Source organism: Dermochelys coriacea, chromosome 4 (assembly GCF_009764565.3).
Source record: "Dermochelys coriacea isolate rDerCor1 chromosome 4, rDerCor1.pri.v4, whole genome shotgun sequence".
Taxonomy (NCBI): Eukaryota; Metazoa; Chordata; order Testudines; family Dermochelyidae; genus Dermochelys; species Dermochelys coriacea.
In genome coordinates, this window is record NC_050071.1 from 25,043,229 (window position 1) to 25,070,140 (window position 26,912).

The following is a 26,912-nucleotide window of genomic DNA, read 5'->3' on the forward strand; positions in this document are numbered from 1 at the left end:
AGGGTCAGTTCTCTCTTCTGCCAGACTCCCTGTGTGGCCTTGGACAAGTTACTTACTCAGTTCCCCACTTGTAAAACGGGAATAATACCTCCAGGGGGTTTGTGAGGTGTTCAGGTACTTGAGTGATGTCGGGGGGTGGGGGGAACTGCAAAAATCTTATGACAGGTTATATAATTTGACGGACAAAAATCTAGTTTGAAGCAGTTCATCACAGCATGCCTGCTGGATTCCCTAAGATTACAAGTTGCAATTATTTCACTCATTTGGATGAGAAAAATATCTGTCCTTTGGCCCTAGGCTTATGTACCATATAAATATTAAAAAAACATAAGTTGAAATCCTGACCTCATTGAAGTTAATGGCAAAACTCCCAGTGACTTCAGCAGGGCCAGGATTTCACTAATCCTAGAATGCTGCTTCAATATTACAGTAGTCAATGCCCTATAGTTACCTAGGGAGGGAACAAAGAGGCTACAACATAGCATATAACACTGCGAGTGAGCATTGCTCTTGGAGTATGGCCACTGATGGATTACAGGTGAGTGTTGGCAGCCTAGAAGCAGAGAGAGGAGAAAGTCAAACTTATTCATTAATTTGGTTGATGGCAACTGTCTTCCTCTCTATCAATGTGTGAACTTCACTGCTGCTTACTGGACACCAGTGACTGATTTGTGGATGGGAGATGTTGAATTTTGAGGGAAAAGTCAAAAATGAAAAACCTATTTTTAAAAAAGGTGCAGGTACTAAGGCTGTGTCTGCATTGGCAATTGAATGTCAACTTTTCTTTTAGAGATATTAACTTTTTGTCTTTTGGGGGTTGGGGGTATGTGCCATGAGCAAGTGCCAGAAAGGGATGGTGTTCCTATGGGGTGGGAACAGCATGCAGAAAAGGCAGAAAAGAGACAGGAGCATAAAGGCAAGTAGAACAGTTCTGACACTGACTTCGTGAAACCTAGAGTCTGCGAAACAGGAATAAAGTGTCTATCCTTTCATAAGTGGATTGTGTGGGCCAAACTGAAGGGTCAGATCCTGGGACTTTCTATAATTGTTTTGTACCAGACGGCTTCATCAGCTGCCCTAAATTTCTTCAAGCATCAGGAAATCCCTGCTTCACCAGTGACTATTGTAGTTTGATGGTGTGTACAAATGTTCTTAATTCAGCAATGAATACCTTCAAAAACAGTTAGCTGCATTTCTTTTAAAAAAAGGAAAAGAAAAGTCAGTGATTCAAAATCAAACAAGTTTTACAATTTGCCATGGCACAAGTGTCAGAATTTCCAAAACACAAGTGACATCAAATTATCTTCAGTATCTCAAACACTTTGAACTTTCCCCGTTGATCTCAAGGTTTGACCACATAATTTTGCTCCAGCCATATATATGCTATATCTGAGGCAGACAGGACATGTTTGATAGGTTTTAGGTGAATTGGGCAAAATTTAGCTTTTATAATGGAAATATGTCACAAGTACAGAGAGTTCGCTGGTCTACAAAAGTATATATTGGCTATTTCATAGTGTTTTCTTTTTTTTTTTTTTTTAAATTTAGTAAAGTATTCCAGGATACAGCTGGTCTGAAACTTTATACACAGTAAAATGTCTTTTTTGTTGTATTGAATTTTCCCTATTTAACTCTGGGAACACAGATCTGCAAAACTCACTCTTACAGTGTTGCCAACTAGCAATTTTATTGCTAGTTTTCTGATATTAGGCTTTCTCCAAAAGACCCAGTTCCTAGTGTCATGTGATTGCATGAGGACCTCAGCTTACTTTTTTCTTGGAAAATGAAAGTTTCTAGCCTTCAGGCTTGTGGAGAAAAGCTTGGAAAAACCTAAGGCTCAGAAAACAGAAGGCATATTCAACAACAAGAATTAAATTTTTAAAGCTCTACTGATTTTTAAGCAAATCTCATGATTTGAGGACCTGATTTGTGATTTTTGAATTCTTGGGATTAGCAACAGTAGTGGTAAATCAGAAGTTCTTCAAAGAGAGGTTCTTCCTGGACTGAAAGTCGAGTCTACCCTATGACTTTAAATAATTGCATCAAGCATAGTTTCAGAAATAGAAACTAAAACTGAAAGTGCTGATCTGGTACAGATAGAGCCTGTATGGCTCAAACCATAACGCTTTGCTAGTATGTATTCTACAGTGCATCATTAATGTCTGTATGTATGCTACTTGATCATTTCACAACCAGAGCTAATATTCTGTCAGGGTTTTCTATTGCAGTTCTCAACCAAGGGTCTGGGAACCTCTGGGGGGCTGTAAAACAGGACCACCAGTAGACTCTCTGGGGCTCAGGGCAGAAAGACTAAGCCCCACTGCATGGGGCTAAAGTCCTGAGCCCTGCCACCTGGGGCTGAAGCAGATGCCTGAGAAACTTAGCTTCTCATTGCCCCCTGTGGTTAGGGGCCCTGGGCAATTGCCCTGCTTACTACCCCTCAATGCCTGCTCTGGCTTTTATATGCAGAAAACCAGATCTTGTGGCACAGGTGGGCTGTGGAGTTTTGAAGAGCATGTTGGGGGATGGGGAGGGTGATGGGGCTCAAAGAAAAAGGTTGAGAACCCATGTTCTATTGCACCCATCATTCTGGTGTCTAAGTACTTCCCAGGTAAAGGTCAATGGCATTGGTGACCAGGTCCTCATTACAATTTATGATAAAAAAGGGGGAAGGAATACATGCCAAAATAGGGAGAACAGGTTAACAAATGTCTTCAAAAGTTAGATTATTCAAGGCAGCAGGGCCTGATGAAATTCATCCTTGGGTAGTTAAATAAGTAATCTTGGAACTGTTGGCAATTAGCTTTGAGAACTCTTGGAGGACAGGTGGGGTCCAAAAAGACTGGAGAAGGGCAAAAATAAGCTTAAAAAAGGGAACAGAGAGCCCAGAGAATTCAGACAACTGGTCTATAACATTGATACCTGGAAAGGTACTGCAACAAATGATTTAAAAAAATCCATTTGTAAGCACCTGGAGAATAAGAGGGTTATAAGGAATAGCCAGCATGGATTTGTCAAGAACACTTCATATCCGACCAATCCAATTTCCTTCAGTGAGAGGGTTACTGGCCTAGTGGATGGGGGGAAGCAGATGTGCTATACCTTGATTTTTAGTAAGGCTTTTTGACGGTCTCACATGATGTTCTTATAAGCAAACTAGGGAAATGTGGTCTAAATGAAATTACTAAGAGGTAGGTGCACAACTGGTTGAAAGACCATACTCCATAAACCAATGGTTTGCTGTCATACTCTCTGTTTATGGAGTGGGGTTCTGCAGGGGCCAGTCCTTTGTCTGGTACTATTACTATTAAATATTTTCATTAATGACTTGGATAATGGGGTGGAGAGTATACTTATAAAATATACAAATGACACCAAGCTGGGCCGAGTTGTAAGAGAAATCTGCAGCAAGAGAGATTTGTTAGATATTAGGAAAAACTATCAAACAAGAGGGTAGTTAAGCTTTAGACTAGGCTGCCGTGAGAGGTTGCGGCATCCCCATGACGGCAGGTTAAGAACGGCTTGGACAAACACCTCTCTGGACAAGGATCATGTGGTTATAGCAGCACCTCTGAGGAGGCAGACTCTCCCTGTGTAGCGGCAAAAGCCTCATGCAACTTTGCCCTACAGTCCCAAGCTACACTCCTCTAATAATTCCAGGTGGAAGTGATGAATGCATGGATCGTTGGGGCCATATTCTTCTCTGGGAGGAAAGGCTGAAGTTTCCTAGTAAACTGCAAATGGACAAGGGTATTTCTCATTAATGAGGCTACATGATATTCTAGGCTAAGTGCGAAGTCAAACAGGACCCTCAGGCTTTGCACTATTTTGATATATTTCAGAGCTGGATGGAACCTCATGTGCCTGGGGCTGTAATGAGTGGCATTTGCAGGAGGCATAGTGCCAAGCTCCTTTCAAACTTATAAATAAAACAGCATGAAATTGACCTAAAAACCTTGTGACAGAATGAAAAATAATTGTTAGGGGCAACTTTTACCTCCCTGAACTCACAATCATGTGATGGAGCTTGTCTCAGCATGCAAGGGCGATTTTTCTTTTTAGCTTAAGTAGAGATGCTTAATGGAGGGGGTTGAGAGGAATCATTACCAAAAGAACAGTCCAATCCAGCCACATAAACACACATCTTTATGTATTAAAAACAGTTTCAGTGGAGGAAAAAAATCAAGATGATCAATAATCAAGTTAAACAAGACACAGCATACTTAAAGCTCTGTGCTACAGCTCTTATTCACAAGTGGCTTTACTGGAGCTAATGGAATTAGGTGCTGGGCCCCTTGCATGCCAAAGTAAAAAGCTCTGAAGGTGGGGAGTGGGAGACCAAGGTTGCAATCTTGCAAGTTCCTGTGTGTGCAATCTTGCAAGCTACTCTGTGTCCAAGCAGAGCCCCATTAAAGTTAATAAGGCTCCATTTGAATGCAGATCACCTTGCAGCATCAGGGCCAAGTTAACTGGAATTGTATATTATTTAGTGTAACTGTTTAATTGGATAAATCTTTTCTTTTGCAAGTCATTTTTCACTATAATTCTCCATTTTTAACAAATACATTTTAAAAGTGCCTACCCCAGGCTCTAGGTGCTTTTGCCTTAAAAAAATCAAAGCAAATAAAAACAAAACAAAGCAGCTTCTCCTTACCTCCACTCTAGGAAGTAACTAGAGATTAACTCAGTCCTCCCGCCCCCACCCTAAAATCCTAGCCTTTCTGGGACTTTTCCTTCCCTGAAAGTTTGGTAGATGATTGAGCAATGCAATATGCTCTGGAAAAAAAGCAGTTCTGTCCTGTTTCAGACCAGGATAGGCAGTGAGGTCTAATGCTGACAGCCCCCATGGATCATACATACTCTCTTACAGTGTGGGGACTTTAGCTCCAGTGTCACTGCTAACTATAGCAGAGGATGTAAGGTACAAAGTTTACATTCAAAAAGAGGGGGGAAATTATTACACATCTGTGAATACAAGAATTGATGGTCTGTGGACACACACCCATCCTCCAAAGGCATATGTCCAGGTGTTGAAACATGGATCTGACGGCCAGAACTTTTCCAGTTCTTACCGTGACTTTATCAATAACTTCTCTTGCATCCTAGACTTAATCACTTAACTTGTCTGACTCAGTTTCTCCTGCTGTAAAATAGAGAGGCTACTTCTTACTCAGAAATATTGTGTTAATTCGCTCGTGTACAGTGTTTTGAAGATGAAAAGAACTGTATTAATTTCTCTTACTAGTCAACGCACACTCATTGGACTAGATCTTAGCCTTTTGTTCTGCCTGGCATACAAGAATTTCAGGGTGGGTGTCTGGAACTAGCTGTGGCCCTAGCTATACAGTTGAGGGCATGACAGGGGAAGGGAAGCAGGGCTGGAACAATTTCTGGTGATCTTTGGCTGCTGGCAGAGCTGCCCCCATAGCCGGCTCCAGTAGTGGGAGGGGGGGGGCGCAACTGGCACAATCACTTGTGCGCCTTTCCCCTGCTGTGCCCAGAGCAACTTAGTCACATGCCTGAGGATTCCCGCCCAAGTATTACAGCTGCTACTACAGTACAGATGTGGATATTGATTCTGTTACTGGTCTTATTACCATTGGCTCTTTCTCCAGGGGAGGTATTGTATCTCAGTTAAATGCTTGTATACTAAGGCGAACTCTGATTTTTAGTCATTCAAGCTCCCGGCACGTGTCCAGGATCTGTGTGGCGGAGACGCGCCATGTAGGGGAACTTGCACTGGGCTGTTAACAACACCCTGCCTCCCCTGCGCCTCCTTAATCAGGCGCTGGGGGCCCCTTCTTGGAGGCCCGGGCCTTTGTTTGTGCACGTGCAATCTGCTGGGTCAGCTGTCCCGGCCTTTAACCCTCCCCCCGCGCAGGCTGCCAGGGCTTCCTTCTCTCTCTCGGCCGCAGCGCGGAGAACTTCCCATCCCTCCTGGGCCGCGAGGGAGGAGCAGAGAGAGGCGGAAGCGAGAACGGGCCCCGCGGGACGCAGCCCCAGCCTCTCCCGCGAGCTCCGGGGCTCCCGCCGGGGCGTCCCGCACCGCGCGGCGGCTGCCGCCTCCGAGGTGAGCAGGTGCCGGGGAAAGGGGCCGCCCGGGCGCGGCGAGCCCGGTCTCCCGGCCGAGGGGGCTGGTCGCTCAGGTGCTGAGACCTCGCCGGGCGGCAGGGAGGGGGACCTGCGAGAGGAGCCGGGGGGGGGGGGGGCGGCTCTTCGCTGCAGCCTGCCTCCTCCCGGGGCTCAGGCCATGGGGTCGGGGGTGTCCGGGGCTCCGGGCAGAGCCGCCCCCGGCACGGCGCCGCCTGAGCGAGAGGTCCGCCCCCAGTGCCCGGCGGGAGAAGGCGCTCGGGGCAGCGCGGGCTGGGGTGGGCTGCGGTGTCTTGCCCTCTGGAGCCTCCAGGAGGCTGGGCAGGTCAGCCCCCGGGGGAAGTGGGCAGAGGAGAGTCACTCGGCGGAGAAGCGGGAGGGAAAAGCAGCGGTGTCTAAAGGAGGGTCCCGTTGGGTTATCGGAATTGCGATGGGCTTCGCGACTGACTTCCATTGGCTTGGTTCCTCCCCTCCCCCACCGAAAGCCCTTTGGCCATCTGCACCGCGGCGTTTGTTTTAAGGGAGACAACGCACCCCGAGCTCTTACTAATATTTACGGTGTACCCGACGCGGGTTTGTTTGTTTTATTTTTTTTCCTTTCGAGAACTCTACTCGGAGAACCCAAGAGAACGGCCGCCAGAGGCGACCTGGTTTTGTAGGTGCCAACGCTGCAAGCCTGCGTGTGCCCCTGCCGCCTTGGGCCCGCCCCAGGGTCTCTGGTTTGGTGTTTAAATGCAGCTGTTAAACAAAGTAGTACCAAAAATGGTCAAGAGGGAGAGAAAGGATTTGAAAAGGAAAATTCATAGCTGAGCTGGGTTGGGCAGGTTTAGGGCGTGGAATTGTTTGATCATCATGGCCATGTATTTCCTCCTGCCTGTGGGGACTTTTGTAATCAGATAACTACAGGAACAGTAAAGCCAGCAGTTTCACTTGTATGCCAAGGCGTACTTTTTTTTTTTTTTTTTTTTTTTTAATGGCGTGATGTTTAATGCTGCCTTTTCTGCGTTCTGTGGATACTTGGGAGTGCACATATAAAATCAAACCGACTTTGATGGTTTCATACTGTAAAAATATGTCTAAGATGTCACCTTTGTCACTTTTCTGCACACTGGGGACACTGGAGTCTTTGCTGCAGCGGGACACCAGATTTCCCCAGAATCACAGGCCCTGACCACTTCAGCTGAAATATCATCTCTGTAATATTATCTATTAGCACTATTGGAAGTATGACCTACGGTTGAGCAATTCTGATTCTGTCCAACAGAGGGCGATGGTATACATATTTATGATTAGATGGGGAAACCCTTTGTTGAGTACTTACACAAAAGGCTCACTTGAACACTCATCAACATGAGTGAGAGTTTCACAATTTAGCCTTAAGCTAGTTTATTGCACAATGTTTTCTTTGAGACAAAGTCAATTCATAGACCCCTGCACGGATACAAAATGGATATCCACATCCAATATGCAAACATGGGCCATGGATTTGGGCTCTAGATATAAAATTTGGATCCGCACCCATATGTTCATCTGTAAACATGTCTGCTGATATTTGCATCCACGAATATAAAGTGGACATCCGTGGATTTGCAGGGCTCTGTCGATTCACGTGGTGGTACCTCTCCTTCATATCAGATACAGAATCTTTAACGGTGACATCAACAGATCAGTAAATCTGTCTTCTTAGGGTCTTTCTTTAGTTTTCTTTTCCCACATCCCAATAAGTTCTCTAGTTTATGAGATGCAGATGTTTTACTGCAAGCTCAAAGCTGGGGCTGGGACTTGGGGGGTGGAGGGAAGAGCACATTATACCTTACCATGCCAAATGCCTTCCTTTGCAGTTAGTGTCTTTTCCTGGCTTTTTGTTAGTTGCCCCCTTCCCCTCTTTTTTTAAACGCGTACAAGAAAAATTATTCACATGCTTAACTTTTTCTCCGAGTTAGGAAAAAAAATCTTGTTGGCTCTTACTGATCAATCTGGTGTTGGTGTGTCCCAGCAACTTAGATAAGGTTCCTTTTCCCACCATCATTAATTTGTGATCACTTATAATTTTATTGTGATTACTTTAGGGAGAACAAAACATGTTCATATGGAAGTAAAATCTTTAGTAAATTAAAGTGCTTATTTATATGGGATTCAGTGTTTAGTTCCATAGAATAATACTTGCTTGAACTAGTGCATAGATCCTATAAGGATCATATCTCAAACTCTGTGGACATTCCCTTTTGTGTCGTGGATGAGTGAGGGGGAGGGAGGGAAGGAAAGAAGGAAGAGAAGGAACCTTGATGACCTGTTTGGTCAGATGTGTGTATGCGGAGTGTGGCACAGGAGATGGAGACGTAAGTGAGCCAGGTTCTGTCCTCCTAGAATTCAGTGGGAGCAATGGTCCTTTCATGGCTTCTGGCATGAGGGTGTAAGTAGTTCAGGAACTGCCTCAGTTCTGAAACAATCGCTGTAGTTGGCTTGGAGTAGTACTGTAGTTCCTAAAGGTTACCTTGTTAGCCTGCTGTACCCAAATACTCTTCTTATTTCGTTAAATGGACCTACTGGTGTGAATAAGACTATTCTTACTATTAAGACTATTACAGTTTGGCCCTTATTAGCGAAACAAGGCTGAACAGCTGGACTCTTTTTTGGGGAGGTGTATCTGGAAATCTATATAATTACATTATTTTTCCTCAAGAAATGACTTGAGTGCATTGTTAAACTTCTGGTGAGAGATTTTGTAGAATTTCCCAGGTATTAGTCTCCCCATAGAAATGAAATTGTTTTATTCATACAGTATCCCTAAATCTGTTGCTTCAAAAAGAAGTCCCCTGTAGCGTAAGTATAGTGAGAAATCATTCTTGCCGTACTTGATAATATTTGAAACACACTTTCTTTTACTTGACTGAAGTTCCACCTTAAATCTCTTGTATTAAGTAACTATGGAATCTTACAGTGGTTTGGTGTAGTCTTACAGTAATCCACCCCTTAGTGTGTGCACTCTCTGTCCCTCCCCACTTCAAATATATAAAAATAGAAGGCAGCTACTACCTAAGACATCATTGTAATATTGCCTATATGTGGTGCAGCTGAAGCTGTTATCTTTGACACTGAGCAACAAAATTAAGTGCACAGCACAGCGTGCTTTTTAAAGGTAATCCTTCATCCTTGTTTGGGGAGGAGGGGAAATAATCTTGGGATCTCTTAAAATGCTGTTTCTTAGTTTAAAGAAGTTGCCTTGCTATTTGGTACGCAACTTTCTCTGGTTATACGTTTTTGCATTTCTTTTTGATTTCTTCTGTAACGCCTTGTATGTGCCTAATAGGGAATTGGATGTTGGATGTACATTAAACTGTAGGTAAAAAGGCCAAGAAGGAAAAAAAAAAACATTTTTACCTCTGAATAACTTGGACATTTAAAATTTGTAGTTTTTGATATTTGAATGTGTTACCAAAATATGCACACTCCTTGGGAATGAGATTTTATGTCGTAAATGTTCCTGTGACTAAATACGTAATATCACAGGAAATACATTTTGTGGGAAATTAATGTGCCAACATTTCTTACATGAACTATTAAAGTTTGTATGTACTTAAGAAATTTTTAGGACCACTGTCAATTTAAATTTGATCCAATGCTTACATTTTGTAAAAACGAGCTTAAATAACCTCCAAACAAAAGCCTAGAGGAAATATTTCCACTTTTTTTTCAGAAGAAAACAATTGTTAAGAAATTATTGCATGCATTGTGTGAAAACCAAATATTGCAGTGCTAAGAATCAGAAAGTTAAAACTATTTTTTTTTTCTTAGCTGACAGGCCAAAAAGTTATAAAAAGCACAAATAGTGGCAAATTTAGACTTTTTAAAGTCCATTCACTTTTACTCATATAAGGTGTTACAGAACAGAAAAACATTGTTTGCAACATATATTTAAATGGACAGGGCCCATTTTAAAGTTAACGTGTGCATTTTCATTTCACTGTGTATATATCCTGTTTAAAAATTTAATCCTCTCTTCCACAGACACTTATCTGGAATGAGACCTTCAGCATCCAACACCATGAGCAACTACAGCGTGTCTTTGGTCGGCCCTGCTCCTTGGGGTTTTAGGCTTCAAGGTGGAAAAGACTTCAACATGCCTTTGACCATCTCTAGGGTGAGCCATATTTGCCTTTATAGACTTTACAAAAATGTCTGCTACATCATGTGGTACCTGAAACCTGCAAAGATGCGTTTTTCTGCAATATGATCATCTTGCTGAATGTGAGGACTGATCACTTGTACAGCTGGTGTCACCTTGTCCCTTAGGATGATGGAGCGGCTATTTTTTTTTTTTAAACCTGTTGGGAAAATTAATTTTCTTGAATGTTTGAGGCCTCCCACCATGTTTCCTTGGGGAGAGCAAATGTTTGTAACAGTGTTTTGCTTTTTTTTTTTTTTATAAGCATCAGATAGAAGTATTTCTTTTCATCCTTGCTTCCGTAGATGTGTGTGTAAGAAGCTGTGGTGGAAAGTTGCTGACATAAGTTCTATTATGTCTTACACTAGAGTTAGCTTTTGAGCAGCAGGATGCTTGACCCTCCCCCCTGGTGATGGAGGGCAGAAGTGGACGCATATCTCTCAAGCAGGAGGGGGCATGGATCTTTAATGAGAAAATAGCTCACATTGCCTCTGTGTATCCACCATATATTAACTGAGTTTATGATCTTTAAGTATCTATTCTTGCAAAATCCTCCTGTTTACAATTTAAAAAAAAATAGTTAAACTATGTGCAGTACAATATTCCCTCTAACTTTTTACATCCATGTGCAGAATGCATTTTGTTATGTGCACCAATATGGATGTGATGTTTGGCGGGGGTGGGGCCGAAGGGTTCAGAGTATGGAAAGGGGCTCAGGGCTGGGGCAGAGGGATAGGGTGCAGGGATCGTGGTGAGAGCTGGGGGTGCAGGCTCTGGGGTGGGGCCAGGGATGAGGGGCTTGTGGTGCAGGAGGGATGGGGCAGAGGGATGGGGTTTAGGGGGGATGAGGGGATGGTGGTCAGGCTGCCCTGGGGGTGGGGCCGGGGCCAAGGAGAGAGGACACCCTCCAGACCTCTCTCGCTGCAGCGGCCTGGGGGAGAGGCACCTCACCAGAGCAACTCTGGGGCCGGGGGAGAGGCGCCTCTCCCTACCTGCATGGATCTCGATAGCCTTCTGAGTGCGCAGCTTAGAGGGAACTTGGGTGCCTTAGTTGTGAATGGTGTTTCATTAAAATGTGCCTGAATGAACATGCCAGTTTCTCATGGGTGTTGTATATTGTATTGATCTTAACTGCTATTATTCAAAGGATTTGAGGAGCTCAGTCAAAAGAGAGAAAATCTTTGTACAAATAGCAATGCAGTGTCTAGCTAGAGTTCACGACCCTCAAATAGTGTTTAATGGGTATTTTTCTTTGGATCTAGGCTGAGTTTCAAAACCTTTCTCAAATGTCTGAGGCTGTTCTATTTGGCTTGTATAACATATTTATACCAACTTTGCAATATTGAGGCTTTCAGAATATTAGGAATCCTAGTTAGAGAAGAGTTCATTTTACTTCTCTAATATGTGTTTCCTCTGTGTAAACCAATTTTTTTTGAAGGGCAATTCTACTATAAAAGTATTTATGTAAAAATGGCATCTTATTTAACAGATTCTCTCACCCTCCCTCCCCCCAACACTTTCCCTACACCACCCGATTTACTTCAGTGACATAGATAAGTTACTTCTTACACCTGTTGAGTGCAGTGTCTGTACTGCCCTGTGAGAGGGATTTGGTTTCTGTTGCATCATCAAACTTGGCTTTTTCAATTGCCGGTCCAAATACTGCTGGCTCATTTAGACCGAGGTAACCTTATTCAGCTGTGGGTTACGCTGTTGAGATAAAGGTGAAATTTTGGTCCTGTGGCCTATTTTATTTAAATAATACTGAATTGAGTGCTTGAGAAATGACCTCAAATAAATACAAACTTACGACAGTTGATGTCTGAACCAGAGTGTGTACTGCATACTTTTTTAAACCTAGGCTGAGGTTTCCATGACTGACAGGAGAATCTCAATAAATGATTTTGAGTTACTGATACAGAGTAAACATGGAATCTCAGAAAGTTGTTTTTACAGTCATTTTTCAAAGAACCACCACATTTCTAAAAGTCTAGGTTATATTCATGTGCCTCTAGATCCTTCAGGATGGTTGGCTTGCTTTTGAATGTAACAGACTTGTTGTCACTTGAGGCTTTGGATTTTTTCAAACTAGGTCTCAGCTGGGCTTCTAATTTGATGGCTGTCAGTTTACACAGGCAAGAACTATGACTGTGATGAACTGGTTGCACCTAGGGATTTAACCTTTTGAGTTGCAGGTATGAACTGCTCACATGGCAAGGAATGATTTCAAAGCTGTTGAAACATTGTGCTAGACGTTTTTCGGTCAGGACCTCTTATTTGTTACACATTCCAATACCTATCAAACCATGGTAAATGATAGAAAATAATACCACTACTTCTAGTGTGTTTGAGAACCAGAGTGCAGCTACATTATGAGTGGGTCGATTTAAACCAGGTGCTTCGCAGAGAGAGGGAACGATATTTTAAGATTATGTACTACACTTATCCTTGAAGAGTGTTGCTTAATCCATGTGGTACATACATACACGTGCTGTTGTACTGGGATGAGCTAAAGAAATACGCAAATTGCTCTAAACAATTGAATCTGTAATCCCCAGTCCTTGATCCCATGCCAGCTGGCCTAAGACTCCATCTGAGTAGCTCATGTTACAGGGATTGGGGCCATAATAATCTCTCTGAGCCAAAATTAAAAAAAAAATAAGTAAAATCTGGCACTTCTACCTGAGCTCCACCCCTTCTGGCTTGTTTTCTTCCCACTGTAAGTGGGATTGTGTGTGTGTCTGGTCTGGAGTTAAAATGTACTGAGGAGGATGATTTGTATACCAAAACAATCTGATGATTTGAAGAGTTCCGTCGTGTGTCCTTTATACACTAGCACAGCATGTACAACATGCCATCCTTCTCTTCCCAGTGAAGCATAAATGCCTTTCCTGTGTAGTTGGACTGCTAATTAAAGAGTTTTGAACATACTGATTTAATAAAAAAGGTAACCAAGCAGCAGAGTTATTTTTGTTCCCTTACAAAGGTCCTGCTGTCTCTCATGACCTTTTTGGGTTCTGTGCAGTCATGCCTGGAATTCATTCTGGGCTGTGAAGGTGAATCTTGGTCATTTGTTGACAACTAATCTCTTGCTGTAGCTTTGTTTTAACTCCTTGCATTAAGTTTAAACAATACTCAACACAACAATATTCTCTGTAGTTGACAAATAGTAAGTTGGTCTCCTGACAGTATTGAAATAATCTGTCAAGTTCTTAAGGAAAAGGCTTTAATTTAACAAACTTGCATCTCCCATGACTGTCTCAAGAAAGTTTTTCTTAAAGTTCATTCATATTGCTATTTTAATAGAATTAATCAGTGGTGCTATTACTAGAAAAATAATAGTAGACTACTGAGTTCTTCCATTGAAATTTTTGCAGTGGCAAGTGTGAATTTAGGGGTTTTTTTTAGTTTGAGTGCAAATGTTTGTGACCTATTTGACATAATACACTTGTACACTGTGTATTTAAATTCGAATTCCATAAAGCATTTGTAGTGCTTGCCATGACTGAGTGACATTGTTAAAGTAATACTGAAATGTTACTATTCAAAAATGAGTTTATATATACAATGTTAATCAAGAGTCTGCTCTGAATCTAAAGGGTGACACACAACCATGCAAAAATACAGGGATGGGTGGAAAAGATCCAGGGAGTAGTTGGCAGAGAAACTTGGGTGGAGTATAGGAAGTTTTGAGGGTTTTGAGAGGAGACACACATTTGCAGGATGTGAGTTTTGGGATACTTTCAAAGTGAGAAGGTTGAACTACGGCTTTGATGCTTCAAGATGTTGCACACTCTGGCTCCAATCCAGCAATGCACTTAAGCACGTGTTTAACTTTAATCTGATGGGACTGCTCCAAATACTGAAGTTAAGGATCAAACCCGATATGTGGAAGAAGACAGGTACAGGTGCTCTGATTTGTTGTTCTGTGTTGTGGCTGCAACCCCTAATAAAGACTGATATATGGGCCTGATCCCGCTTCTTTTAGGCCTCATTGGCAGCAGGAGACAGGGCTGATAGATTAAAAAAAAGAGAGTCTAACAGTGAGTCACACAAATGCTATGGCAGTACTTTCATATGGAGAGAATGCAAAAACTATTTGGCTTGAAATAAATGAAAATGGAGATTACTTGACTGGGGATATTCAAAGATTGGATGCATCTCAGTATAACCTAACTAGTTCCATATGGCAAAATAAACAAACAGAGCAAAATAAAGTAAACAAACTGAGAAGATTAGGAGAGTGTAAATTGCCTTTTATCTTGTTGTTTAATCCAAAAACAAGACGTATGTTATAATTTAAGAACAGTAAAGTTAGAGCAAATAAAAGCACATAACATTTAGATGCAAGGTATCCGCTTCTGGAAGCTACTGCCATAGGAAACAAAGACTCCTACTTTTGCTGTATTTAAAATAAAAAAGGCTACCTGACTTCATGTTCATCAACAACGTTGGTAGTTAGGCAGACTGACTGTAGCCAGAATGAAATCTGCTTCAAGCTTATAAACTGTTTGCCTCTGAATCAATGTACAGCAGTGTACATGTTAGTGTGTACTATTTTCTGAAATGTAAAGAACTGCCTGCTGCCAGATTCAGGATATTGGATGATATGGCCCAGTGTTTTGGATGTGTTTGTTTGATAACATCAAAATCTACAATGCAACTTACTGTCTCGATTATTTTTATATAAAATTTCCTCTACTTAAGAAAAATATCTTTTAAGTACCAGCCCAGCAAACTCAGCTTGGACTGTGATGATCAAGCTGGTTCTTTTTAATTTACTTTACTAATTACCAGTAGTAAAGTATCTGCAGGACAAATTAGCCATCACTGATGCGTAGTTAAGGCCATGCTCTCAGGCAGTCTGGTTGACTGATTGAATGAACAGCTTGGGAATGACATTGATAGATACCATTTAGCCTTTGCCAGCTGGATCGTTCCTTTTGGTTGTGGACTTAAGGACAGGTTTCTCTCATCACCACCACCTGCATTTAGAATTTAAAAGAAAAATAAGAAATTGATGCAATTTTAAGGATGTACAGTTGAATCTAAAGAGGTTAGGTAAGGTTTCTACAAGTAGCACTAACTCAAACACCTTCCACATCATGCATAACATGCTTAACAAGGTAAACATGTATAAGCAATATTTATAACAAAGAAAACACAATATGCTGCATTTGTGCAATGTGGTTAATATTAATTAATATTGCTGTAGAAATGGCAACTCTTCTATATTCTGACTTCTTTAGATGTTGCATTAATTTATTTGCATGAAACTTCTGATCGTTCGTTAGAGCTCTATACTTGACTTACAAAACCAGGATAAAACTTAGTAAATACAACTGTAACGTCAGAGTTGCCAAAATTGCTGTCCCCTGCAGGATGTAATGAATAGCAGTGTTTGGTGTCAATGTTGCATTCATTGTGTTATGGTAACTGGAGAGAGCTTCAACTATCTATGCTAAATGTAAGCATGATATGTTTGTAATGTGCCAAAATAGGGACTGTAAGCTTTTGAAGGTGACAGGATTTTTCAGGCTTTTCTTGTTTAGTGTTGCTATAGAACAACATTAAGCAAAGTTAGAAAAGGATTTTATAGCTTTTTAATATTTAAGCCAATTTTAAAGTTACGTGATAAAGCAGCCCCTTTATGGGAAAAATATAAAATTAATTGTTAGAAAATACTGGTCAAAGGGGTTCTTTCAAGAGAAATCTTTCTCTCTGGCTTGATTCTCCTCAGCTTTAGGTAACACTTTTTTTGGAGAACAATCTTCTTTATACATTTTACTTACACTGATGGGTTCTGTGTACATCTTCCTGCTGGCAGCTTCCCAGCTTCTCGCAGTGCCTGAATTGCCTGATTCTGGCAAAGCATATGAAAGAAGTCAGTGTGTCTCCCTCTCCCTCTCCCCACTGTTCCTCCCCATCCTGTCCATTCAAAAAAAATAAAAACACCCCATCCCTACTTATGCCACAATGTTCGTGATGTTGCTAAATCGGAATAAAGATACCAGAGATGATCAGCACAGTATATACCTAGATAGCGTATGAAGATATTAACATGGTCTCTAAAAATGTACCCAAGAATACGGTTTTTAATGGTGGTGTAGTTAACGATACGAGACTTTGGAGGTTTGGGTTCAATTCCCAGCTGTGCCTTCAACTTCCCATGAGAGGCTGGGGGAACTGAGAGGCTGAGAATAATTGAGTCATCCTTCTGTAAAATGATGGTAATAATACTTCCCTCTGTCTGTAGTGCATACTTACGTTGTAAGCTCTTCAGGGTAGGGACTCTGTTTGAGCTACATTGTGCTTGGTCCTATACAGCCTTGTTGGGGCTTGTAAGTGCTACTAGTATATAAATAATAATGCCTATATTTTATAAATGGAGCAAAGAACCCATTCCCCCACGCCTGTAGAGTCGGTGTCAGAGGGTCATTGTTAGGAAATTCATGGCTCCCCTTTAATCCCGGGCTTTTTTTCCCCTCTGTTGACATCTATAAAGACCATTACCTTATCCTGTAAGATGTATGTATGATTGGATGCATGTAACTTTTTTTTTTTTCTGCACAAAGCTTGTGTTTCTGCAGCATCTTTGCTTTTTAAAAACAAATTCCTCTCTTCACCTTTGTATTGTTAAAGTAACTTCGACTTGGGATCTGCATAGGTTGTGCCACTTGTATTCCAAGGTGTGGCATTAGGATTTCTTGGAAACTATCTATTTAAAAAAATAATGCTAATATCTGTTAAAAATAATTGTAAAAGAAGAGAATAAAGCAGCAAGACACTTTAAATGTTGACTGAGCTGACACTTGGGTCAGTTTCCACTGGGTTGAGCCTGTTTGATTTATTTATTTTAGGCCACATGTATTCTGTCTGGTTTAAAAACAAACAAACCATGATTGGGATGTGGGGCAATCAAAGCAAATAAAGTAGAATTTCAATCATACGAGTAAACCCTGAGAGAAACAGGAGAATAACTTTTGATCCCGCCAGGCAAATACATCAAGAGTAGTGCTGGTAACTATATGTGTACTATCCTGTAAGATGTTGAGTTATCAACCTGGGACAGGGCTCTTACTGGCAGCTTCCGGCATTGGAGACCTGCGTTGATTGGCCAGTGAGTTGGGAGACACCTTACTTTCCGCTCCTGAGAATACTATTCTGAAACACATTGTCATTGTATGGTAGCTTGCATTTGAGTGTCCTACTACCACTGTGTAAAACCGTGTATATAAAATATTTGGAAGCAATATCTTCTGCTTTTATAGATGTCCTGTGAAGTCATTAGAGGCAGGGGAACAGGGCTGTTAACTTCCCTTGGAAACATGCAAAGGTGTTTGCAGGCCAATGGTCAGGTTGTGTCACTGGGCACAAAATGTACCACAAGGGTAGACGTTTACAGGGGATTAAAAAAAAGAGAAATTTCCTTGCAAAGGCCATAAAGTGGGACTTTCTTTTGAATATTAATAGGAAAGAAATTAGACTTATTTGCTTTCTCTGTATTTGAGCCTGGTGGCCTGACAATCTCTGTGAACTTCCTGCCATTTCAAGAATCTATTTTTAGTGGAACTGCTTTTTCTCACTATTCATTCCTGATAGTTATCTTTGAGGGCATTGTGAGAAGAGACATAGCCTTCAAAGGTTTGTTTGTTTTGGTACAGAGCCAGGAGGAGATAACATTGGTCTTGGGATTTTAAGAACAGATCTCATATTATCAGGCTATCCGTTTAAGGGAAAGTGTGACAGTCTCTCGTGTTTCAGGCGATGTGAGTATTGAAAGGGTGACATTACCACAATCATTAGACACAAACTGATTAATACTATAGCTTATATTTGATGTCAAAGTAAGCTACTTTTGTAGGCAAGGAAACATGCTCTCAATCCATCTCCACCTCTGTAAGGAGATTGTACAAATTGGCTCTCTGGTTGGCAGTCTCTGAAGAGAGGCAAATGGTTGAATGGCCATGAAAACTAAAACATGTTTTGATACTGAGAAGGGATTGTGCTGATGTTGCTTATGTGAAAAGGACCTAAGTCTCCAGGGCTGTCAAACGAGTACGATTTTTATGAGCAATAAAGGTGGATGAAACATGTTCTCACACTCGCACACATCCTGCTCTGCGATCTCCTAAACTGGAGGTAAAATAGAAGTCTCTCTCCTCACGGTCCTTTATCTTGTGTGATTGAGTTTCAGCTGTGATTAGAAAAGTAGGGCAATATTGCATTCTCTGGACTGCAAGAAGCTGTACCAGTCGGTTTTTGGGGCAAAGAAAGGACTGAGACTGAATCCCTAGCAAGGAAACTTTGCACTACCATTAAACGGCCAAGGGGAAAGTTAAGCAGAAAGTAACTGATGTTCAGTGGTGCAAGTACGGTGGTACAGTCCGGTACGCCATACCAATAAGATATTTATAGCTGGTATGGAATACTGGAAAGACACAGGAGGCACTCGCCCCCAGCCCTTCCACGCAGCTGCATCTCCTGACTGGGGTCTGCACTGCAGGGTGGGCTGGCAGTAGTACAGCATTGGAGGAGCTGCTGGTGTTGGTCTGCCCGGGGCCCCACATTCCACTCCTTTTCCCCATTGTGGTTCCCGGGAACCGCAGAAGGAAAAGGAGCAGAACGTGCAGCTCCTCCAGTGGGGTTGCTGTACAGACCCCAGGCGGGAGGACTTGGCTGTGTGGTGGGGCTGGAGGCACATTGCGTTGCAGTTCCAGAGAGCCCTGATCTCCTGGGAACCGCAGCGGCGAAAGGATCAGAACATGGGGCCACCGAGCAGCCCAATGCCGGCCGCCGCTCCGGCACGACTGTACTTCCCCCAGTCCTTCCACGCAGCTGCGTCTCCTGAGTCCTCCTGCCTGGGGTCTGTACAGCAGAAGTCTCCAGTGTAGCGGGAGGAGGAAGAAATTGTCCGCCATCCTCCGGTAACATGGGATGGATGTGGATCATGGAGAGGGGACGGGGAGAGCTTGGGGGGCCCTGAGCTGGGGGCAGGGCCCGGAGGAGTCATGTGAAGAGATCACATGCCCTCCTCCTTTGCGTTCCTCCCATGAGTGCAGCGTATCGACAAGAAATTATTTCTGCTTGCACCACTGCATGCGTCAGTGAGTCTGTAGCTGCTTAATCCAAGATGGACATTTCTTGTTTCCCATCCCTTGTGTTTTCCCACAAACTGGGCAGTACAGGAAAATTTCAGCAGACAAATAGATCTGTTACTTTAGTACAGGGGCGGGCAAACGTTTCAACCCCCCTGTTCTCCACCCTCTGACCGCCCTGACCCCATCCACACACACACCCCCACCCCCGAATCCCCCTGCCCTCTATCCAGTCCTCGTGCCCCCTTACTGTGGTGCCTGGAGCATCGGTGGCTGGCGATGCTACAGCCGTGCCACCCAAAGCACCAAGACAGGCAGCCGTGCCGCCCGGCTGGAGCCAGCCACGCCACCGTGCAGCAAGAGCCCTGCCACCCAGAGCATTGCACCGGTGGCAACCCTGGGGGAATTTTAGGGGGAACAGTAGGGGAGGGGCCGGGGGCTAGCCTCCAGGGCCAGGAGCTCAGGGGCTGGGCAGGAGAGTCCTGTGGGCCGTAGTTTGCCCACCTCTTCTTTAGTAAATGATCGCTAAAATAGTGATGTTTTGTTTTTGTTGTTTGTTTTTTAAAACATACGTTGGCTTAATTTAGGTGAGGTCAAATGCATCATCAGGTTTTCAGTGAGCGTTCAGCTCTACATATTAGTGTCGCAAAAATAATAGGTAGGTGTGGTGTGTTCATTGCACCTCTGAATAGATTTGGGGTTTATCTGCACTTGTTCGGATGATCCTATTTAGCTGCTGCTGGATTAGGTAAACAAAGAAAATGGTGCTGGTGGCCACCAGTGAAAAATTTGGTTTGAGTGACTTGTATCTGCCACAGACTTCCTGTGTGATCTTAAACAAGGATAGAATCCAGTTCTCCAAAACTGTATTCTCCATGAGACTCTTCATTCTCTTCCTGTAGCCCCCTGCATCATTAACTACAGAATTTGAAAGGTGTGTAGTGAATGAACCGTTGGTCCTACAAACAGCCTCATTGACTACACAATCCTGATTGATTCCCAGAATACAGTCTGTCCTGTGCACTGAATGAGGCAGTGGACTTGTGGCAAAAAAAAAGTATGTGATCATGTAATTAGAGACTGTATCGTACTGTGTATTCACGAGAGGGCTGAAATTAAGATTGCATGGATGGAGCATACTGTATTTGGTGTAGACAGCGTAATCAGTAGAAATTCAATGTTGAGAGAATTTTATTGCCAACTCTAACAGACCTCTACTGAGCATGTGGAAACAGTAATTTTCAGAGGCTTATAACTCAGACAAATCTGTGTGCGTTTTTTCTTCTCAAGCAAAAGCTGTCCCCAAAAGTGATAGCAAAACTCTGCTCCAGCATATGAAGGTGCTAGGGCTGCTCAGCAAAACAGTTGAAAACATTTTTCTGTTAACACTGCCCCCCCCCCCCCCCATTGTGGTCTCTAAAACAGCTGAACTTCTTTTTGATAAAACTTTCCTAAAATGTTAACTTGAGGCAGACACCCATAATGGAAAATTTTGACCTAAACAGTGAAACGTTTAGTGAAGTTATGAGCAATAGAAAACAGCATCTTAGAATGGAAAGTGTTAGGCAACCCTAGCTATAGCTGTTGCTCTCAGCTTTGCGTATATTGAAACACTCAGATGAATATAATCCAGTATTTGAAAGCCCAGTAAGCTAAAATATGAATCTTGCTTCCAAATCTCTCTCATTGCTCTGCTGAAAAGGTCAAATGATTCAACTTACTATGGAGGGAGTCTGGCTTAACCTGTTTTATATTAAGGGATATCCTAATGTGTGGTATCCAGTCCTGTCTCTAACTTTCATGGCTGACCATCACAATTTGATGCATTTACCCTGGAGAGAGAGTGTAGTTTATTTTTCATTAGTTATTCCTTATTTGTTTTGACAGTTGGGGAAAAAAAGCTAAAATGAGATGGGTAGTAACTATTTTTTGAGTGCAAGATTGCCAGCTGGGCTAAAATACATACACACATACTGCATTTCATGGCAAGCTGATGCCTGGGTTGGGTAAAGAGATCCCAAAACCCCAAAGAAATGCAGTGAGACTGGAAAAAATTGAAATGTCTATACTCAGCAGAAGCTCCTATTGCAGAATGTGGTATGATTCATTTGGGCTTCTTTAATAATGTTTTTCAGAGCAAAGGCAGAATCTTCCAGTTATGTACCTTACTTACTTATTTTGACTTACGCACTCCTTCATCATCCTTTGGTTTAGTGAGCACTTGAGTTGCATGGTATTCTTGTTTGGAGGCTCTAGCAGGAGAGTGGAGCTCTTTTGACATCTCCATGGTGAGGTAGGATAGCTCGTCTGAAAGGGTATTTAGCACAGGTGATGATTTAAATAAATGAAGTGAGGGTCTTTCTTAATTGTGTTTATAGTTTGATCATTTTGTGTATGTCTGCATGTTAAAAGTGGGCCTATAACTGGGCCAATATATCTGACAAGACTCTCTTCCTCTCTCAAGAAGTAAGTTGGAGTCTAGCAGCCGAGGCTCCGCTCTCAGCGGGTGCCCCATCTACACTTTTGACGTGTGGCCTTAGTCACTCATTAAAAATAGATGTACAGAGATGGTGTTGTGTGGTTGCAGGGGAAATAAGCTTGTCAGTGCTGGTGTGTCTAACAATTCCATGATGTTTCTGCTGACTGCGGATGCTGCTTCCTATCGTCGCCTATATTGTGGTACAGCTTCCATCACTGCAGGAGAGCATCTGTGCTCTACTGGCACTGAGAGGATTCTGTCAAAATGAGGAGTCGACCGGAAGGTGGTTCTGACTCAAGGACATGAAGGTGGGTAAGAGCTATCTCTTTAAGACCTTTGTCCAGGATGCTTGTAGGAGATGCTCTCTCCTCCTCTCTGTCCTGGCCATAGGGACTCCTGCCTATATGTGGTGATTGAGATAATGCTGTTTTTTTTTTTTTCTGTGTTGGGACATAGTTGACATTGAGAGCAGAATTCCAAGGGGAACACATGGTGTATGTGAAGATTCCATCAAAGTCTGTAGTTGGGGAATGGTGAAAATGCTGATTGCCAAGAGCTGACGAGGCTCTTTTTCCAACCAAAAGGCCTAGATAATTAATTTTTTTTTAAAATCTAAGTGGAAGTGTAGATGGGATCAGAAAAGCTGGTAAAGTTATAACTTTCAACCTGAAATTTTATTTTTCTCTCTCAGGATTTTTGTCATTTGGGAGTAGCGTTAAAAGCAAGCTTTGAAAGGCTAGTGATTTGTTTAAAGTATTCAATCGCAATGAGTCTATAACATCTGACATGTTTAAAAATTTTCATATGCAATGGTTAAATTGTAGTAATTCCTTTTAGAAAATGAACTTTTAAAAATGAGTAGCGATGTGCAATGTATTTCTGGGTCCATTTCTTCTTGAAAGTGGCAGTATAATTATGATAAAATTACTTGATTAGACTTATTGTATTAAAACTATATCTAAATTCTTTCTTTCTTCAGGCCTCTATCATCTGTAAGAGGATTCTTCACTCCCTCACTGAAGGAAAAGAGGCCTTGTGGAAGAATGGCTGACTTTTTTTTTTATTAGACTAATTGGGAAGTTATAGGCTTGTAAACATTTCACCATCAACATTGTGTGTGGTAAATCATATGGTTTCATTCTGGTTTTCTCAACAACTTAGCATATCTCAGTGTTGTGTATTCATCCCAAATAAGGATTTTTTTTTTTTTTCTTGCAGTGCCTGAAGGTATTTTTACTAGCAATTATTCAGGAATGAACAGATATCTACTGGCATCTCAGTCCAAATTTTAAACCGCAAGTAATGCGTCTATCAGATGATAGTGTAATAGCACTTTAGGGTGGGTTTTTGATTTTTGGTTTTTTGGGGGTCTTAAATTTTATTGGAAAAGAGTGCTGATTGGGGTACGGTAATATTTATTTGCACTCAGCCACTTAGCAAAGAAAACAGTAAACATTACACTGAGTACTTAACGCTTATCACAAGTGGCAATCTATCTGAGTTTTGGTTCTAATACAACTCAATTCTGTTGGGTAATATCTGCACTTGTGGGTGCAAGCTTTTATCATGAGCTATTTTCTTCAGTTGGATGCTTTTTGAAGGCACTAGCCAAAAATGTTAATATTAGAAACAAACGAAATATTTTGAACATCCAGTACTACTGGTCGGCTTATACAAACTCTCTGTTCTGTCTCAGCTATAGATAACGGGATTCTCCTTTCCCATTCTAGCTATCAGACTTCTTGGCAGCTATTGTCAAACGTGAGGAAAAAGTCATAAGCAGTAGTAGCAGTTTGTTTTAGGCAGACTCAAGAACACGTTCAGCCTGTAAGTTAAAATATTTTGCGTGTGTGTATTTACTAGGTGTGATTCTGCAAGTTGCGAGCACTCTGACCATCATCCTGCAAAGCACTTAAGCATGTGCTTAATTTTGAGAACCGAAAAGCTTCTGTGTAGCTCAAAGGCTTGTCTCTTTCAGCAAAAAAGTTGATCCAATAAACAAAATATTATCTCACTCATTTTGTCTCCTCAATTTTAAGCACGAGTGTCCTCCCCCTGAGAAAAGGAATACTTGTGGCACCTTAGAGACTAACAAATTTATTTGAGCATAAGCTTTTGTGAGCTACAGCTCACTTCATCGGGTGCTCACAAAAGCTTATGCTCAAATAAATTTGTTAGTCTCTAAGGTGCCACAAGTCCTCCTTTTCTTTTTTGCGAATACAGACTAACACGCCTGCTACTCTGAAACCTCCCCCCTGAGACTACTTAACATGCTTAATATTAAGCATCTCCTTAAGTGCTTCACTGCTCAGCCCTTTGCAGGATCAAGTCTATATTCTTACTCATTTGGTTACTCAAGTTTGCAAGAAGAGAGTAGGTTTTTTGCAGGGGGACATGATCCATGTTCCTAGCTGTGTTGTCTTCAACTCAGCTTGGATGGCCTTTTTGATTATGTACTGCATGGCCAGCTAAATCTTCTGCATCACTGAAAATACAGTAGGGGAGAATGCAGTAGATGAAATGGTTTGGGGAGCCTTCTGGGTGAGAAAAGTGGCATTGTTTAAAGGAATGTGGAAAACAGTTATTTACTTGTTTGTTTTACTCAGCTATAGTCCTGTGAACACAGTTGAAATGCTCTCATTTTACCTTGGTAACTATTTTTTTTGTAGTATGTGCTCTCAAGTGGCAGACTGGTATCTATCAAGAAGACATTTCCTTTTTTGGTATTGTGTGAAAGTCTCTCCTATCTGGGGCTACAGACCAAATAGTTGAACTTCAGAACCAAACGGTGATAGCTGACATTTTTGGCTAAAGCTGGCATATTTTTGAAGAGTCGTGGAATTTGCTGTTTGGAAGAGAAATCTGATGTCTGGAAACAAAAATCACATTCAATCTCTAGAGTTAACAACAGTTTCTTTGAACTGTTGCTGAAGATCTTAAGTGCTTTTAAAATTTGTTATAGATCTGAGCTTTCAAAAACCTTAAACCCCTTTTCACTAGATAATCAGAGGAGTCTTTATTCTGTCTCTGGCCTGTTGAACTGTGCACCTTTTTCTGGGAGTGTTCCCTCTATCAGTTCGTGCACATTTGAACTTAGAAACTGCTGATCGTTACAAATTTGAGTGTCATGAGTTTGTTTTGATACGTGACCTGATGAAAACTGCTACTGTCACAGTATTAAGAGAACAGCCTTAGTCAGCTCCATAATTCTGCAGGATGGTTTGGGATTAAATAAGGGCTCATTGACATCATTGTAACGACTACAATAGTCTGCTAAAATAAAAGATTAAGGAACCATGGAGTGTATTGACTTGTTGCTTTGACAGATTCCTCTGTTGGATGGGAACAGCTGGCGTCTTCTCCCTGCTCCTCTTTGCAGTGGGAAAGTGCCACTCTCTCACCACAGCGCTGGATGCAACAGGGCATAAGTGTACAATTTTAGATTACTTGGCTGGTGATGTTGCCAAGTCTCAGCCCTCCACATCATCAGTGCCTTTAACGTTCTTATTGGCTCCCCACTATGTAACTCTTTTTTTTGTGCAGTAATTAACTCTCTGCATTTTTTAAAAATGTGTTCTGTAACTTGTTCTCTGCCGAGACAGTTAGCGTCTCAGTTGCATATAGCCTTCAGCTACCATATGAGACTGATAACTTGCATATTTACCTTTATTCCCAGCGTAACTTCTTCAGTTTAATCCCACAACCTTGCTTGTCTCTCTGACATCTTCTTGGAATGCCTTGCCATCAACTCAAACCTGATGTTGTCATAACTGAACTCTTGATCTTATCTCCACTATTCCTCCTCACCTTTTTCTGTTGCTGTTCACAAGACCACCACCCTCTCAGTCATTCAGGCCCATTACCAGTGTTTTCTGCCATACATGTCTCAGGCATATCTAAAATCTGCTGCTGCTTCCCCTCTAATCTTTCCAAGAGCCAACCTTTACTTTTAGTCCACATCTGAAACTTTACTGCAGGCCCTTATTTCCTATCTTGACTCCTGCATTACCATCCTCTTAGGTTTCCTGACATTATTAATCTGTGTTATACATATTTTAAGTAAACAGCCTTGCCAACTGTATACGGCTAGTTTCAACAGCCAAGTAAACACAACATTACCCTCCTCCTTCCTACTTTTGTTTGTGTATGTATGTCTACACCGCTTTTTGGAGTGAGCTTCCCAGATTGGGCTAGCTTGGCTCACACTAGCACTCTAAAATAGCTGTATAGATGGCCCTTTGAAGTTGCAGTTTGGTTTGGAATCTGAAGCATAGGGTTGGGGTTGACTTCACAGCCTGAGCTGCCACTTCAGAGCACTGTTTGTCCAGTTATTTTTAGAGTGCTAGCGTGGACCCCCTAACCCCCAGGTCTGTTGACCTGGGCTGGGAGGCTCACTCCATAATGTTGTGTAGACATACCCTCCTACTTTCATTGAATATTTTTTTAACTTTGGGGACAGAACCAAGCTCTTACTATGTTCGCACAGTGCCTAACACAATGGGGCCCTTCCTGACTTGAGTCTCTAGGTGCTGCTGTCATAAGTATTAATGATATTTTGGTAAATCATGGCTGTTTAACTTTTTTTAAAAAAAATTTTACATTCTTGTATACTTAAGTATTGTTAAATGTTTGTTGTTACATTGTTACTCCCAATGCACTAAGCCAAGTGCATGTGGAAACACAATTAACCCAAAATAATGAATAACTAAATTAAAAGCCCACTTCTGGCAAGTGTGTATTTACTGCACATCTTATTCAAGCCCTTAGAATACATTTCCATTGTACTAAAGGCTGAAATTGGGGAAGAGGGGAGATTGAAAAAAAGTTAATGGTTTTTAACTTTCAAAAGAGAAAATATTATTTTCTAAATTCTGTGGTTTTTCTTTTAATTTCTTGTCAAATTGAAGCAGTTACTTTTGAGTATTTACAATAATTGAGGTAGAGTTGCAGGAAATACTCCCATTGGCAAATGAAAGGATCTTATGATAAACTTTATGTAATACGAGCATCCTATCTGGGCGAGAATGCAGAACAACGGAAATCTTAAATTTGGGGAAAAACATTAACAGGCAAATACTTA

General features: G+C 41.8%; 1 protein-coding gene across 24 annotated transcripts in view; it reads left to right on the plus strand.

The window, feature by feature from the left end:
- Positions 1-5,701: 5,701 nt before the first annotated feature.
- The window catches only part of PDLIM5 (PDZ and LIM domain 5), a 179,610-nt gene continuing 158,399 nt past the window's right edge, over positions 5,702-26,912 (plus strand). For 7 of the 24 annotated variants that reach the window (XM_043512621.1, XM_043512630.1, XM_043512629.1 and 4 more), the window contains exons 1-2: positions 8,386-8,429; positions 10,099-10,231. In XM_043512621.1, the coding sequence (XP_043368556.1) occupies positions 8,401-8,429; positions 10,099-10,231 (162 nt within the window). In that variant the 5' untranslated portion in view covers positions 8,386-8,400. Of the gene's footprint in view, positions 6,147-8,385; positions 8,430-8,482; positions 8,504-9,083; positions 9,434-10,098; positions 10,232-26,912 lie in introns of those variants that run through there. The other 17 variants (XM_043512634.1, XM_043512640.1, XM_043512637.1 and 14 more) reach the window with 15 other exon arrangements.